This window comes from Sinocyclocheilus grahami, unplaced genomic scaffold (assembly GCF_001515645.1).
Source record: "Sinocyclocheilus grahami isolate Dianchi unplaced genomic scaffold, SAMN03320097.WGS_v1.1 scaffold95.1, whole genome shotgun sequence".
NCBI lineage: Eukaryota > Metazoa > Chordata > Actinopteri > Cypriniformes > Cyprinidae > Sinocyclocheilus > Sinocyclocheilus grahami.
The window spans coordinates 270,297-288,601 of NW_015505274.1; the positions used below are offsets into that span (position 1 = coordinate 270,297).

The window sequence follows — 18,305 nt, forward strand, 5'->3', positions numbered from 1 at the left end:
CTGGTGCCTTGTCATTTCCTTATGGCCACATGGACATTTTGTCTAGTAATTGAAAAGCAATTTCCGACAATTTCCATACTTGTTTAGTGACTATGCCAAGTATGGTAGTGTTTATGTAGTAATTCATCCCTCAGGTCTCTCACAACTGCACAGAACTGTAAACCATTCCCTTCTGTGTCACCATGTGCTGGGTCATGTGGTCTGTCAGGGTTGTCTGGTGTGAATCAAAGCCTCATAGATGACAGACATGAGTGCTGGACGTACTGTATCCACTCAGTAAAATTCTCTGAAGTACAATTTGTCCCTCTCACCTTGCACCTCCATTGACGTTGGCACTGCTCAGGCTGTCTTTGATTCCGTTCTTTACAACGCCAACACTAAAAAGTTCACTTTTAAACATAGTTTATCTTGGTCAAGAGGCTAGACCAGAAAGATATTCCCTCAAGTGCACTGGTAAACATTAGCAGAGGCCTCCTTTGAGCCAGGTCAGGGAACCCCGCCATAAGTCAGCCATTCTCAAATATATGAGGCGGAAAGTGACAACCCCCACGCGTGTCTGCCCACACGAGTGCTTGCTGGAGATCTGAAAGAGAGCAGGAGAGATTAGCCAATATGTAATTTGATAGGCTTTCTTGATACCCCTTTCTCACTCTCCTCTGATCACTAACCATGGCCACATGTGGAAAACTTGACCAAACATAAAAAAACAAGGTGGAAATCTGTACATGAGCTTCTTGTAAGTATCTCCATATGGCCAGATTGTGTGTACTCAGCAGGAAGGGCGATGAATAAGAGCCCCACTCATAGCTAACCCCAGGTGGATCATATATAAATAATAGCGCTGACTTGACAAGTAGGCTTAGCGTTGCCTCTCAGCTTTTAGTCTTTGAGTCTCACTGTTGCGTGTTATTTTCTCTACAATGTGAATAACTTCCCTGGTGGTTGTCAGCTATCACTCAAAAAAATGTTTGGCTTAAATATAAGATTAATATATTTGAATTCCATGTAAAATTTTCGTCCATTTGGATCACACAGTTTTTACATAAACTAATATGTGGTGCATATTTGTCAGTCATACATAAATTAAATAGGTAAAATTTCTGTAATAGTAGTAGGGATGGGCGATAAAACAATAATGATAATTATCACGATATAATTTTCCTTGATAATACAAGAACAAGAGTTCGATAAATGTTCGATACAATGTTTATGCTCTAAAAGCAGAATGAAAGAGTGCTACTCATTTGAACCAAACCACACGGACCAATTATCCGCTCGGCTCAAAGTTCAAACGGCAGCGCAGCGCAAGCTTACCAGAGATTGCCTTATTATTGGTAGATCCGAGGGTCTGTAGTACCAACCATTGGAAAAAGCATGACCGCTAACTTGGATCACGTGAGGCACCTCAGCCAATCATGCAATGGCCTTTTGTCTCCTTCCTTGCATACCCCCAAAGCCACAGCGTTAGCATTAGTTGTTATGCTTTTTTGGCTAAAGGTTGCAGACTTGCCTTCCAGTGGCTTTGAGCTTACTAGAGCAGATGCGTTTACTCGCTGATAAGTCTCGGTCACGCGACCACTAAACAGCGCTGTGAAATCCAGTGTGAAGCACTTGAATTCAGCAAAGAACACAAATGACTCTATGATTTAAACTAGATTAAATCCAGATGAAACAGTAGATCATCTACCATGGATTTACTATAGTAACACTAACTGCACCATGGTATTATGGCAGAAATGTGAGATATTCATAACAAATGTTATTATATTATTAATGTAGAAATGTATTAAACATATTAAAGGAGTAATGGAATATAATTACAGTATTTTTGTGATTAAGCTATAGCATATATGCATTTATACTGAATGTATTTAGACTGCTTATTTACTACTTTAGATTACTAATTACAGTCAGGTCAGGATTTTTCCTACTACTAAGCTAAGCCAGTACTACCTATGGGCACACTCACCCTGCATGCAAAGCCTATACCGGCGGAATGAGTGAATGAAACCAATCAAGGTTCACTGGTCAGGAAGGCAGTGCAGCAACGCATTGTGGAGTATGTAGAGCAGGCTGGAGTACTGAGGAGAGCCTTGTTTATCCACTGCAGCCAAAGAAGTTACCAATCGTAACACTTGTTATGCCATTGGACTCTAACTTTAGTGCCTGAGGGGGTGGGGTTGCTCTAGCGCAACAGCTTCTCCACCAAAATCTCTTTCACGGGCAGGTCTTGTGCATCTCCCTCACAATCCTGCTTCTTCATCTTTCTTCTAGTCCTTCTTCAAGTCTTTCTTCAAGTCCTGCAGCAATGGGGGATGGGCAGAGCGACAGGTGGCAGTTACCACTGGCAGTTGTAGTTTGGAACCCACATGCAGGCGGCCTGTGGACCATTGGTCACTCTTCCTTGCACCCAAGGCAACATGGAAGTTCGGCAGCATTCCAGGTGACTGAGCAGCCCTTTTTAGGGATAGCACTGCTCACCCGGATTGGGAGGGGACTAGAAAAGGTGTCCCAAAAATTGTCTGCCCTACCAGAAAACTGGCCAGCAGACCGCGGATGGCAGTTTAACCCTAGTGCGGTTGAACAAATAATTGACAATATAAAAAACTCATTATTGGCACATGGAATGTGCATACTCTGGTGGACAGTGACAATACACTCAGACCCCAGAGAAGGACAGCACTTATAGCCAGGGAACTTGCTCGGTATAACATTCATATTACTGCTGGAAGGGGAAGGTGAACAATGAGGACAGAATCCATGGGGTTGGTCTGGCCATTCGGACCAAGCTCCTTCAACTTCTGAGCTGAGCTGAGTGTTGAACATACCACAGATTGATCAGGTCTTTACTCAAATTGCACATTGTACCATCCCATCGAAAGAAGCCTAAGCATTAATATAGCTAGCAGTAGCGGCTCCTGACCGTAAATTTAGGTGGGGCAGATTCTGGGTCGTAGCACTAATATATGAAAAACATTTTGTAAACTTTACATTCTAATCTCTGAACACATGCGGACAAAATTTTGGCAAAGATGTCCTTGCGTTATCCTGTGGGTGGCGCACTAATGTTGATTGACAGGCTCGGAGAACAGCATAAAATGCTGTATTATAATTGCCTTAATATAGCATTTATCACCTCCAAATGTTGATTTAGAATCGTACAAGTTGTGGAGCAATTCGGGTGAGGAAAGACGATCATATGTCTATTCTCAGAATAATAATTATTTACTACTTTAGATTACTAATTACAGTCAGGTCAGGATTTTTCCTACTACTAAGCTAAGCCAGTACTACCTATGGGCACACTCACCCTGCATGCAAAGCCTATACCGGCGGAATGAGTGAATGAAACCAATCAAGGTTCACTGGTCAGGAAGGCAGTGCAGCAACGCATTGTGGAGTATGTAGAGCAGGCTGGAGTACTGAGGAGAGCCTTGTTTATCCACTGCAGCCAAAGAAGTTACCAATCGTAACACTTGTTATGCCATTGGACTCTAACTTTAGTGCCTGAGGGGGTGGGGTTGCTCTAGCGCAACAGCTTCTCCACCAAAATCTCTTTCACGGGCAGGTCTTGTGCATCTCCCTCACAATCCTGCTTCTTCATCTTTCTTCAAGTCCTTCTTCAAGTCTTTCTTCAAGTCCTGCAGCAATGGGGGATGGGCAGAGCGACAGGTGGCAGTTACCACTGGCAGTTGTAGTTTGGAACCCACATGCAGGCGGCCTGTGGACCATTGGTCACTCTTCCTTGCACCCAAGGCAACATGGAAGTTCGGCAGCATTCCAGGTGACTGAGCAGCCCTTTTTAGGGATAGCACTGCTCACCCGGATTGGGAGGGGACTAGAAAAGGTGTCCCAAAAATTGTCTGCCCTACCAGAAAACTGGCCAGCAGACCGCGGATGGCAGTTTAACCCTAGTGCGGTTGAACAAATAATTGACAATATAAAAAACTCATTATTGGCACATGGAATGTGCATACTCTGGTGGACAGTGACAATACACTCAGACCCCAGAGAAGGACAGCACTTATAGCCAGGGAACTTGCTCGGTATAACATTCATATTACTGCTGGAAGGGGAAGGTGAACAATGAGGACAGAATCCATGGGGTTGGTCTGGCCATTCGGACCAAGCTCCTTCAACTTCTGAGCTGAGCTGAGTGTTGAACATACCACAGATTGATCAGGTCTTTACTCAAATTGCACATTGTACCATCCCATCGAAAGAAGCCTAAGCATTAATATAGCTAGCAGTAGCGGCTCCTGACCGTAAATTTAGGTGGGGCAGATTCTGGGTCGTAGCACTAATATATGAAAAACATTTTGTAAACTTTACATTCTAATCTCTGAACACATGCGGACAAAATTTTGGCAAAGATGTCCTTGCGTTATCCTGTGGGTGGCGCACTAATGTTGATTGACAGGCTCGGAGAACAGCATAAAATGCTGTATTATAATTGCCTTAATATAGCATTTATCACCTCCAAATGTTGATTTAGAATCGTACAAGTTGTGGAGCAATTCGGGTGAGGAAAGACGATCATATGTCTATTCTCAGAATAATAATAAAACAAACACAATAGAACCATATAAAGGCTATTCATGTGAGCACATTTAAACTAAAAGGATTTATACTTTGCTATTTTGATCCACTACTCCACATAGAAAACAAACAAACATGCCAATTAGTTACTGACCTGTTGCAGACATATAGCTGAAGTGGATTGATATTGTTTTGGTGGAGCGAGGTTCACGTAAGGTAACGTGAAAATAAGTGGGGCAGTCTCAAATCTGCCCCAATGGCTCTCAATTAGAGCGCGCTGCAGTTCCCCTTTTCACCACAGATTTACGTTGCAAAATTGTGGGGCACTGTTGAGCTCGGGAGGTCTCAGGCACCGTCTGCCCCGCTTAGTATCATGTATACATGCCTGCTAAAGCCATGCGCGGGATTTTAATATATACTGCTTACTTTACGACTTAAATAGTATCGAAATTCTAAAAAAATATTTTTTGCAGAATTATGAACACATTTACAATTTATTATTGATCCAGTTTATATAGAGATCTATGTTGTGGATGAATATTTTGGTGGGGCTCTGCCAGTTCAGTTCAAGCAGATGGTGAACAAGTCAGCAAAATAAACCCTTGGCTTCCAGAAGCGAGTCCACCAAGACTGGTTCTACGTGAACAATGATGAAAGCAAGAGGCTGATGGAGTAAAAACGCAAGGCATATTTTGAGTGGCAAAATGACCTAAACTCCATAGCAAAGAAAGACTGCTTCATACACCTACATAGAAAGACCTAGAAAGAGCTCTGTGCAATGCAGGATAGCTTTTGGGACTGCAAGGTTGAGGAAATTCAAGGGTTTACACATTCCAACAATTCCAATAAATCCTTCAGCGCACTGATCTACGGCCCATCAAGACCAAGCATTACACCACCACTTTCTGTAGATGGCAACACCCTTCTGAAAGATAAGGCAAGCATTATCAACCGATGGACAGAACATTACTCTTGACTTGCTCAATAGGCCCCCCACAGTTGCCCCCTTGGCATTGGATTCCACACTGAACAGTTTACACTGAACAACCTTGACCTACCCCCAAATATGGAGGAAATAAGGAAGGCAATTAGTCAGACTAGCAGTTGCAAAGCGGCAAAGAGGAAATCATGCCACAAGAATTCAAAGACGCCACAGTGGTATCCATCTTTAAGAAAAAGGGCAGCAAGGCTGACTGTGGCAATTACAGAGGTATCTCACTTCTGTCAGTTGCCGGGACGATTCTTGCAAGAATCATCCTCAACAGGCTGATCGACTCTCAGAATCGCATCTCAGAAAAATCCCTGCCAGAGGCTCAGTGTGGATTCAGACCTGGCCGTAGCACTGTCGGCATGAGTCTGGCAGATCCAGGAAAAATTTATTGAGCAGCATATGGATTTCTATGCCGTCTTCATTGACCTAACAAAGGCCTTTGACACCTTGAATAGAGAAGCACTTTGGATAATTCTCGCAAAGTTTGGGTGCCCCAGAAAGTTCTCAAACCTGATCCGCTTTTTCCATGATATGATGAAAGGCCTTGTACTCTTAAATTTGGACGTTTCACTTACGCTTGACATTTCAAATAGGGTGAAACAAGGATGTGTGCTTGCTCCTATTCTCTTCAACTTGTTTTTCACCGGCATCCTGGCACATGCTCTACAAGGAATCAAGAGAGGAGTGTACTTGCGATATAGACTAGATGGCTCCCTCTTTGATTTCCGAAGACTAAATGCCAAATCCAAGATGACTGGACAGCTTATCCTTGATTACCTTTTTACAGATGATTACGCTCTTATGGCACACTCAGAGTCTGATCTCTATTTGATAGATTTGTAGCCGAACATCTCTTTGGGCTCACCATCAGTCTTAGCAAAAGCTAGGTCTTATTCCAACCTGCTCCTGGCTCCAGAGCCCCTTTACCTATAATTACCATAGAAGGAAAAGAAGACAAGATTCACTAGACAAGAAGATTTTAGCATTTATCAGCAAATACAGCCAATCCCTTGGTAGCCTGCGCATAAGAGTCCTGAACCACAGGAGCATCAAGCTAGCTACTAAGATCAAGGTGTACAAGGCAGCTGTGCTCACCAGTCTTCTTTAGCTGTGAAACCTGGATTCTGTACAGCAGTGGTCGCCAACCCGTCGCCAATTGACAGGTAGATTTTTATCACTGTCCAAGTAGCTCCCAAAAAGAACCGAAAAATAAGTACAAAAATACATTACATTTCTCCAGTCTTTGTACTATTTTTTGTACTTATTTTTCTGTTATTTTCGGGAGCTACTGGGACAGTGATAAAGAAAAATACATCATGCCTTAGTTTGTAAACAGGACATTAGCAGAGGCCAGAGATACTGAAGAAGGATGCAAAGAGGAGAAAATACTGCAGCAGACACACTATTCACAATGCTCAAAATGTAGGAAGAAAATAGAAATGTTGAATTGGGGGTGAGGGGTTAAATGAATGTATCACTGAAGGGAACTGACTTCAATGGCAATGGCATTTTCTTCTCTTACCTCTATATAAAATAATATTAAATGCACTGTCCTGCATTGTTTACAGCAGTAACCAAGGAAACGCTATATTACTTCTGTTCCATAAGCACCACCTGCTGTCAGAGAGTGAATTTGCGTCTTATTCAACTCATCTGCTACAGATATTTTGGTTTAAGGCCACTTTGCTTGTTATAGAGCAAATAAACAATAAATATATTTGCTAAAAAAAAAGGAATCTAAATCGGCCATGAAAAATCACGATCGGTGCATCAATAATTAAAATACTAAATTACAAGCCTCAAATTGGAAGGACAATCTGGTTGTCTTTTTCTAACAATTCTTCAATAGGTAGATCTTGTCTTTCATTAAGGCTGAGGTCAGGGATCTGGGGCTTAAAAAGGTTGGGGACTGCTGTACAGAAAGCACCTGAAACAGCTTGAGCAATTCCATCAGAGGTCTCTAAGGTCATTTATGTGCATCAAATGGCAGGACAGAGTGACAGATCTAGAGATTCAGTTCCCACATCCCACGCCAGATTCTTTCAGAACATTGTCTTAGGGCCACAGGAGTCGCCGTCGTCCAAAACAAATGTTACAAAGACTGTATCAGAAATAGTCTAAAGTATGTTGAATTCCCTGTGGCAGATCTGGAATCCAGAGCCAAGGACAGAGCCGGCTGTCATGCAGCAACCAGCCAGGCTTACAGAAAGTTTGAAGACTGTCAGCGAGAGCCAGCTATGGCTGCTAGGCAACGCAGGAAATATCCCACAACTGCTCCACCGACAGCGTCCTTTCCATGCCCTCACTGTCTCAGAGTGTGTGCATCCAGAATAGGTCTATTTAGTTACACCCGTTCACAAAAGAGGAAGATTTCACAAAAAGTGACGTCAAGTCAAGTCACCTTTATTTGTATAGTTCTTTATACAATACTGATTGTGTCAAAGCAGCTTTACAGTGTCAAACAGGAAAATAGCTTGTCAATAATGCAAGATGATCTACATCATCGTAGATCGATAGTCAACCAAGATTTAGATTACTGTTTTTCATACAAATATCTATAAACCATATAGTTACATTTTACCATGGTATTGAGGTGCTATATGTGTGTGTTTTAACTGCGGTTATCATGATCTAAATGTATGCTACTATGGAAGACCAATGGTTATTTGTCGAATAATTACATTTCACCAGATACAAAAATGAAGTTGTTACAATTTTTACAGATGTTACTATTTTTGATAATGAACATAAATTTACATCTGCATCCTAACTCAAGCTACTACTACTGTCAACTCAAGCTACTGTCAAATGTGCGTTTCTATTAGACCAAACATTTAATATCATTAATGTAATTATAATTAATATATTATATATGTGCTGAAGATAAGCGTTATCAAAGTCAGGCAACACAAAGCTGTTTCATGATTTGAAAAATATCACTCATTAGAACATGCAGAAACTAAGAAATACTAAGGTATTTATTTTGTTAAGGAAAGATGACTGGAAAAGTGTAAAGAATTTGAAAACTTTAAGTGTTTGTCATTTTCTGACCATAATGAGTGCTTAAAACCACAATTACTGTAACGGTCTGGTTTCTACAACCTTCACTTAGGAGCACAAATCTGCCTTTAAACTTGTAAGAAATTAAGATTTGAAATTTATTGTGATAATTATTGATATCAACTTATATAAAAAATATTATCATGATAATTAAGTAGTAGTAATAAACTGAATGTGGTTTAAATGCACAATAACTAGGTTTATATATTTATCATCAATAAATCCCATTTCTTTCACACATTTTAACTAACTAAATATTGCATGTTCCACAGCTAGCCATGTTTTAACCATGTTTGTATTTTGAATAAAACTGATAAATGCAACTGATATCACACTGAACAGATTTGTGCTATTTCTAAGCAATTTGAATACAGCAATTCTGAAAATATTACTTTAAATAAATTCAAATATATGCAAATAGTTTTTTAATAAACAATGCCATGACTTTTTCAATGCCATGAGTGCATTAACCTTACCTGTTTCTTACCTGTTTAATTTATGTATGACTGATAAATTTGCATCACATTAAAATTATGTTAATACTGTGTAATCCAAATGGATGGATTTTTTTATTTTTACATGCAATTCAAATATATAAATATTTAAAGTAGTAGTTCACCCAAAATTGAAAATTTGTTCAAATGTACTCACCCTAGATGTAGGGTGTAGATCCAAGATGTAGATGAGTTTGTTTCTTCATCAGAACAGATTTGAAGAAATTTAGCATTACATCACTTGCTCACCTCCTCACTTACTGGATCCTCTGCAGTGAATTGGTGCCGTCAGAATAAGAACCCAAACAACTGGAAAAAAAATAAATAAAACATGACAATAATCCACAGGTAAAGCACACGACTCCAGTCCTGAAGAAACAAAATCATCTACATCTTGGATGGCCTTTGAGTAAGTACATTTTTGGGTGAACTGTACCTTTAATTTAGAACAACATTTTTTTAAATGGTATCTAATAAGATCCCAGGATATATGCTGCAATGCATTTACTCATTATGAAACATGGAACAAACAGTTGAGCATTCTTTCAGCACAAAAACTGACCAGTGATCCACTTAAGTAACCACTAAATGTGCTGAAACAGGACTGTGCCAGAAACTGCAAAAATAATTTAATTTATGAGAGATGTTTGTGTACATTTTCTAGTGATCTTGGCAGCAGTAATTTATCAAATGATGATTAAACAATAGAGAAGGCTTATAACCAGCATAAAAAGGATGTATAAAGACATTAAATGTAGTCAAGCATACTTTCTGTATTTTCTGGATCCTAACAGTGGAATGACACTGTACAGTCCCACTAAAGTATGCCAGATTGTAGTCTGCTTGCATCCTCCACAGCTTACTTCAGATAAGGAATTGAATCATGCAAACTACGTTCAGCACATATTGTACTTACCTGATTTGCATAATTAATTTAGTCAGTCGGGTGCTAAAACAATGCAGAAAGTGTGTGCAAATAAGCAACATCACCAAGCACGAATCATTACCTCCCACCCTCCCAGCGTTTGTTCCCTGTCAGTATGGTCTTTTGTTTCATTTAGCACATATTAACCTCCAAAGTGACGGCCATTTGGATTGTGGCTTTTGCAGTTTGTTGTTTAAGATCACATTTATTTTGTCTGCTTTACTAACAGAGTGTAAATCCGTGTCTAGGGAGCTTTCTTGCACTCTCTCTACTCAAACCCCCTGGTCGCTGCTGGAAAAGTGAGCTAATGAAGAAAATCATGTCCATATGGTATATGCCAAAAGCATATGCCAGAAGTACCCTTTAAAACACAACACTTTCTTTTTAAGTAGAGGGCAATTTTCCGAATGCATGCCTTGGGCAAACTTTGCTACTTACATACAGCACTTAGCGGGCCAGAATAATGAAAAATGTATGAGGTTTTCAAACATTTCTCCGTTCCCAAAATTTGACTAAGCTGCTTCCCTCAGAATCTGACAGGTTTGGCGACTTTAAGGGACTAAAGTAAATGTTCTGATTCTTGTTTAAAAATATTTTCCAGTGTTTGGGGTAAAGGTGGGGGGCTGAGAGGAGTCCCCTGTAAGAATTAAGGAATCCACAGAAAATCTGTATTTATTTCCCTGACATAATTTTTTTTTCTTTCTTTCTTTCTTTTCTTTTCTGCACTCATTCTTTCCAGGTTTCTGTCTGAAATTTATAAAGGTGTCTAAGAGCACCATACATAGTTTTGTGAGGCATTTACAGAATGGGACTGCCACTGCAGATTCATCACTGCTTTAGGGTCAAGTTGATCAAGTCGGTGAAATTGCTGTCCTAAATGCAACCAGATTCTGATTCTGTTTATATACATGCACTGGCATAGAGATACAATTTTATCTGATCTGTTTAAAAATAATAAATTAATTTATCCTTTCACTTGAACTCAGGGAGATTTGGGAGAGAAACAATTTGAGCAAAATGTGTGACCACATAGAAGAAAAAAACTTTCAGGCTTCCAAACGAAATGTCTGACAATTTAATTTCCACTAAGGAAAAAGTAGTTTGAAGACGGATCAGTTTTGACAGATGTATTCTTTAATAGGCGGTTTGTCTTTGATTTAATTAGATTATGTTGCTTACATCACTGAGAGTCAAATTATCGTTTTATAATTTGATTTAAATCATGTTGCTGTTCCTAACTGGGGAGTGACTCATTTTACCAGCCAAAGTAAATTTGTACTCACATTGGCACTTTATGAGTGTTAATTTGGGACCCTGATAGCAGCTATTGAACTGACAGAAGTAATGGTCATGTGCTTCTAAAACAGTCTGGTACATGGAGTGTTCATTTCACAGACTCTTTCTTTCTCTATCTCTTTCTCTATCTCTCTCTCTGTACATTCTCTTTTATGCCCCTCTCCTTTCCTTTCTTGTCTTTTTATTGGCCATTTATTGTTTGGAAAAAAGAAAAAAAAACAATAATGTGGGTCAAGGCTTGTGACCCAGCACAGTAACTATGGAGGAGACAGCACACAAATACAAGTGAACATGTGTTGTTTTGTAGGGTCCCCCTGGTCCACATGGAAATCCAGGCCGCCCAGGGACCCCCGGATCCAAGGTATGTACCATTGAATACAGTGTTGTGATGCTTTTGTGGATGCTACTAAACTAGCGTTTGTTGGAACTATGAGGCCACTTTTTTTCGTTTAGTGTAGTTTAGTGTAGTTTTTTGACATTGATCAGTAATGAGTTTCCCATACAATTATGTTATTCACTGCTTAACCGCCATAGTACGATGCATCGCTGTAAAAACTAACTAGTCATTACTATTTTCCGAACATATCTCCGTTGTTTGAACCACGTTGGTTTAACAATATAGGACAATCTTTAATGACATCACGCACAGGTAGTGGAGTAATAACTCGATTTGCGATCTCTGAGATGCTGCTGTAATGAACATGGCAGCTAATGACTACATTATTTTCCATTCCTTGTCATTTTGCTTAATTTGATGTTTGATTCATCGCAGGTTCCCTCTTGCGTCATACTGCGGAGTTCCCTTACACGTTTACGCATATGCACACTCTTCAAAAATGTGCTTATTGAGGACATATATAAGCTATAGAGACAGAAATGGATATATATTTAAATGGAATGGAAGATATAGATTGTACTGTATGTTAGCTTGCTTACAGTGCCTAAGAGCATAATTTATTTAAGTCCATATGTCTTACTAACAAGAAACTGTAGTTCTAACTACGTATAAGTTTGCGATGCTGTTTGCAAATGTTCCTTTGAACTATGGTTTCGGGAACACCGAATCGATGAACTATGTTAGTAACGACAGAACTTGTGACCATAGTTGGCTAACGATGCTTTTGGGAAACGTACCCCATTATGTTTGGACATACCATAACAAAAAACTGTGCTCATAAAATGCAAGTCTTGAATTTATTAGTGAGCAGATTTAAAGGAGATCATTAAACATGTGCATGAGCTTTGATCTAATCAATGGCTTATAATTATAAGCCATATGTGCTTTAAGTAGCACTTTAATAGGTGATTGGGTATTTTTACAACAGTGATATCACAAGGTAGACTATTATTTTATAATACCTAGAAAGACAACAGTAAAAACATGCTACTATTACCTTCAGTACTACAATAAAACACTACACTGGCTACTTTGGGGCCCAATAGAAAACCAGTAACTCTTCCATCTATAGCTGTTGTACATTGTAATTGTAAAGTGAAACAATAAAACATGAGTAGCTGAATTCTGATGAATGTTGGCAAGAAATATAGGATGATGTATGAGTTTGACAACATCATTGGACCTGTTTGTTTCCATTCACGCTTTTCACAGTTGTTCATTTTACCACATCTGGCTGCTTGTAGCAGTCTTACAATAGACCAGGAGAACAAAGATCTTTCTTAGCCATATGAAGGTGATCACAAATTTAAATTCCCCTCTCTTACTATTACTGTCAAATGGAATAAGGATGAGACAAATAGACAGAAGTAAGACAAGCACACTTTTGACTTTAGAGAGCCAATTTTGGTGTCTGAATTGCAGTGTTGGAGTGAAGTTTTACATTCACTGCAAAGTACGAGCCTGGTGAATCCTTCACAACTGAACTCAAAACCTGCAAGATTATGCCATGCAAATTGCATTTAGCACAGATTTATAGGCATGTTTGCACTCTTACACTCTTAAAAATAAAGGTGCTTCAAAAGGTTCTTCAAGCGATGCCATAGAAGAACCATTTTTGGTTCCACAAAGAACCATTCAGTCAAAGGTTCTTTAAAGAACCATCTCTTTCTTACCTTTTTATAATCTGAAGAACCTTCTTTCGCCCCAAAGAAACTTTTGTGAAACAGAAAGGTTCTTTAGATGTTAAAGGTTCTTTATGGAACCATTTAGACAAAAAGGTTCTTCTATGGCATCGTGAAGCACCTTTATTTTTAAGAGTGTACCTGATTTGCATAATTACTTTTGTGAAACAGCCACAAAAACAATGCCAGAAGCATTGTCAAAAAAACAAAATAAAAATACAACGGAGATTAACAGCTTAGATTAATTTGAAAAAATATGCTACCACTTGTACATGTGTTTGAATCACAGCCATAAAGCATGGCTTCATCCCATTGCCTGAAAAGGCAAAAGAATGTGGTGTGTTAACCCCAGTGTCATTGCAGAGACTTACTGTAAACTTATTCTTACTAGTGTACATGGGTCACTCTCTTGCATAAACAACACTCCTTTCCTTTGCAAGCCTTCATTACTCTTATCCATGTAGACTATATATAAAAATTAGGAGAGGAATCCTGTTACAGTATTCTGTTTGGAATGGATTTGAGAGCAGGGGTCACAATAACTCCTCAGTAACCTCCTCATTTCCTATGTGATGTATACATGAGTCAAAACAAGAGTGAGTCACTGTAGGTAGTTTGAAAAGTCTTTTCATTTAAAAGCATTTTAAAATAGCATACTCTGTTTACCTTTTATGAAAGCTTTGTATCCAAACATACCTCGTTGTAAAATTTGAAATTTTTCCACGAGTACAGTTGCATGGGATCAGTTGTTTGTTCTCCGTGTGTTACAGGGAAAAAAGGGAGACCCTGGAATCTCACCTGGCAGAGCACTAAATGGAATAAAGGTATGTGTTATAATACCCTCCCTTATTAATTATTTAAATACAGTATGTTATTTATTACATATTATTACTGTATTATTTACCATCATGTGCTTTAGCTTATGTCCATTTTTAAGTGGTTGCAAAAAGTATATTGTGCACTTGCAAACTTTTTTTTTTTCATTCTTAAAATGATGCAGGTTCTTGCATTAATCAGCACACTGATTCCTGAGAATAAAAACAAAAACAGCAGCAGGCAAGGTTATGGGACATGCTAAAGAAAAACTGAAATGTGAATATGTACAATACCGTTCAAAAGTTTGGTATTGGTAAGATTTGTATTATTATGAAATGAGACTAATATGCTCACCAAGGTTGCATTTAATTGATCAAAAATAAGTTAAAAAAAACTATTTAAAATAGCTGTTTTGTCTTTTAATATATTTGAAAATGTAATTTTATTGTCATATCCTGTGATGGCAAAGCTGAATTTTCAGCAGCCATTACTCCAGTCTTCAGTGTCACATGATCCTTCAGAAATCATTCTAATATGAGGATTTGCTGCTCAAGAAAAGAGAAAATTTGGTGCTCCGTTGTGCTGTTTAATATTTTTGTGGAAAGAATGATTTTTCATAATTCTTTGATGAATAGAAGTTCAAAAGAACAGCATTTATTAGGATATTTTGTAACATTATTAATGCCTTTACTGTATTTTGCTCACGCATCCTTGAACGCATTCTTGCTGACTAAAAATTTTAATTTCTTTACTGACCCTAATCGTTTGAATGGTAGTGTTGTTTTTTTATGGCCTGACATACGTTTTTTTTTCTTCAACACTGTTCTGTAGAGTTTAGTTCCAACCCTGCTCCAACACAAATACCATGTAGTTTTCAAATAAGCCTGAAGGGCTTGATTAGATGGATCAGGTGTGTTTAATTAGAGCTGAAACTAAATTCTATAGGGCTGTGGCCTTGGAAGAAACTGAGTTTTGCAGCCCTGCCTTAAAGCCTGGGACACACTTGGCGATTTTCAAATCTTAACCGAAGACCCAAGACTTAAGGCCAAAGTATACTTTGTTTTTTACACATACTCCAGGGTCCGCATACAGTGCGTGTGACTCAAATTTCACACCAAAATAGTACGCGCACAGCGTCCGACTTTGTACGCACAGGTCGCACATGTGCATTGACTTGGTTTTGCACTAAACAGTTGTTCCACAAGGTGGCAACACTGGCCCAGGCCGGTTTTTTTTCACAGTAGAAAATGAAACTAAAGTGATGGAACAACAACAACAATAAAATAGCAGAGACTGCAACAACAACAGATGGCCGCATTGATAAGCGCTTTTATGAAAGGGTTATGAGAGACTCAACTTTAGTTTAAGGCAGTACAAAGACATTTTTATCAGTCATAACTGCTGAAGAAAAATACAGCAGACACTGGACAAAGATTAAGCTTTCTAGAGCGTATGTGTCGACCGCCTGTGTTTGCACACGCGTTCAAATGGAGTATACTTTGAAAGGCTACGCGTTCAACTGTACGCATACGCTAGCGTACACGTACAAAAATGAAGTATACTTTGGGATTTAAGGACAGTGTCAACCAGCATTTAACATTATAATCCTCTGAATGCACACACTTCTACACAATTCGGCCAGACTGCGAGACCACACACCCGCCAATTGTAGTCTCATTTTCACAATGAAACAAGATCTCACAGAGATTCGTGAGATCAAGCATGACTTGCGAAGAAAAACAAAGGACGATTGACGACAGCAGCTGGTTCTCCTGGCGTGAATTTTGTTTTACGAGAAGAAAAACATTGGAGAAAATTTCTTTCTCAATACTCCACTTTCATGGCATGATTGTGGCTGGCAAGATTCAGCTATAGAAGCATGCAATATCCGGTTGATGAAGCTTGCTCATTGGCGTCACATCAGAGGCAGCCTGATCAAGAATCATAAATATTAAAAATGTTTAAAATTTACGATTTGGGATTGTGCAGGCTCCAACGTGATCGGGAGCAGTGAAATAAGCACAATGACACCACACAATTGAGGGGTTTTTTTTGGACAAAAAGTAATTTCCGACAAGCCTCGAATTGGGCCACACCACCCCCAGTTGCTTGGGGGTGCATATTTGGCTCAAAATCGGGCTTAAAATCTTCAATTGTGTGGCAAGCCAAACACATTCAACAGATGAATCCAGAATGATTCAATGATTCATTGATAAACCTTTTTTTTGCCTGTTCTGTCCCAGTACTCAGGAGTCAATGTAGCATAGTAGCGAACAAGTAGAATAAGTTACAATGTGTGGTGTCTCTGAATTTACCATATCAGAAGTCATTTTTAGTGTTCTCATTTATAGGGGGACCCTGGGGTATTAGGACTACCTGGACTACCCGGTCAAGCTAGTCGGAAGGTAAGAGTCATTCTATGATTTCTCTAATATAGGGAGAGTCCACCAATGTTATGTCACAGAACAGATCTAAGCGTAGTTCCCAAACCAGATGTTTGGAAATGTTCAGCACACTTAATTTGCAACAGCATAGCATCATGTTTTTCCAGGAAACATTACTGCTTTATCAGCCCGATGCTAAAGTAATCCCTCACATACAGTCATACCATGGCATATTCTGGATGGTGGTACATCAGTCTAACTCAGCAAATGCGAAACAGGTTCTTGTGTCGAACTCCTCCTAAAATCAGTTGTGTGAAATGCCATTGGAAAAGATTCTTGTAGAAGACCTCACGGAAGCTTAGAGCATTTCTCCTGGTTTTCTGGAAAGAAAACCAAATTGTTTTAGACATGTCCACCTGACTTTGATGTCCTTGACGCTGCTGTGAACAGGATAGCCAGTGTATGACCTCATTGTAGTCCAATTCCAAGGGATGTCTGTGGAAAATTCCTTGTAAAATACTGTGTTTTACCTCAACGTAGTGTGTGTATTTTATTTTGAAATGTTTTTTACCTAATAGGACCAAATAGGTGTCATTATTGTACAATAAAAGAGGTAAATGGGTCCCAAATCAAGGAACCAACAGTGCTTTGGCCAGGGCAGAAGGCCTGCTTCAAAACAGTCATATTTCCAGTGAACCTATACACTGTCTACACAGCTGAGATGAAATTGGCTCAGCCAGGTCCCCGTACTAACATTTTCAGCCAGTCTACTACAATCTGCTTAATGGCAAATTGCAAAGATGCCCATACTCTCTTTCTCCAAAGGGGAAAATTTGCTATTAAGCTTCTAGGAAGCCTTCACACATGAAGCAGTGTGACATTTTCAATTGGGTTTAAGAATTTGGCATTCGGTACTTTGGCATACACGATTCTAAGAAGTCATTTTATGTGCTGTTGAGTAGCGCATGCAGTCATACAACACAAAACAAAGAGATCCATGCATGTGCGTTGTATTAAATCAGCAGTTTTACATATATTCAGAATCAATGGTGTTTGTTTGAACGTTTGGATCAAGACGACTCCCTGAAACATTGTAAAGTAATGGAATTACCTGGCATTTTCTTTGCCTCCATGTGTTTCCAATCACACCGCCACAGATTTAAAACTAAATATTAAAAGCTGGTGGAAAATAGTTGCAGACACTACTTGCGTTAAATTACTGCTGGCAGTGAACTAGAAAGTTATTCCATCCATGGGCCGTGGCCAGAGACAAAATCTTATAGCAATAAAAAAAATGAAAAACGTAATGCTCAAACCTACTGTAAAGTAACACATGTACAGTAAGTAGCAGTGACACATTTGGTCATATGAGCAGGTAACGATCAGTTGGGATTAAGTTACGCTTTTCATTTCAAAATATTGAGCCATGTACAGTCTTTCAATCCTATCACACTCGTGCCCTGGAGATCAACAGATGTGGACTCTGGCACGGCTGGACGTGTGCTGTAATAGGACGAGCGTAGGCTACTAATGTCTGCTTGGAGATTGTGCTGCTCCACCCCTTCTGTTTCTCACTGAGGTTCACTGGAACTCTTTTGGCAACAATCTTTTATACACCATATTTGTCAGTTGGTTCGTGTAACTATTTTATAGTCCCAAGCTGTAAACACTGAACCATTGCACAGTGTATGTATGTATATATATATATATATATATATATA

General features: G+C 39.2%; 1 protein-coding gene across 1 annotated transcript in view; it reads left to right on the forward strand.

Moving 5' to 3' along the window:
- The window catches only part of LOC107587699 (collagen alpha-1(XXVII) chain B-like), a 97,347-nt gene that overhangs the window by 19,916 nt on the left and 59,126 nt on the right, over positions 1–18,305 (forward strand). Inside the window, exons 5-7 of the mRNA XM_016275582.1 lie at positions 11,613–11,666; positions 14,155–14,208; positions 16,552–16,605. Of these exons, the coding sequence (XP_016131068.1) occupies positions 11,613–11,666; positions 14,155–14,208; positions 16,552–16,605 (162 nt within the window). The remainder of the gene's footprint in view (positions 1–11,612; positions 11,667–14,154; positions 14,209–16,551; positions 16,606–18,305) is intronic.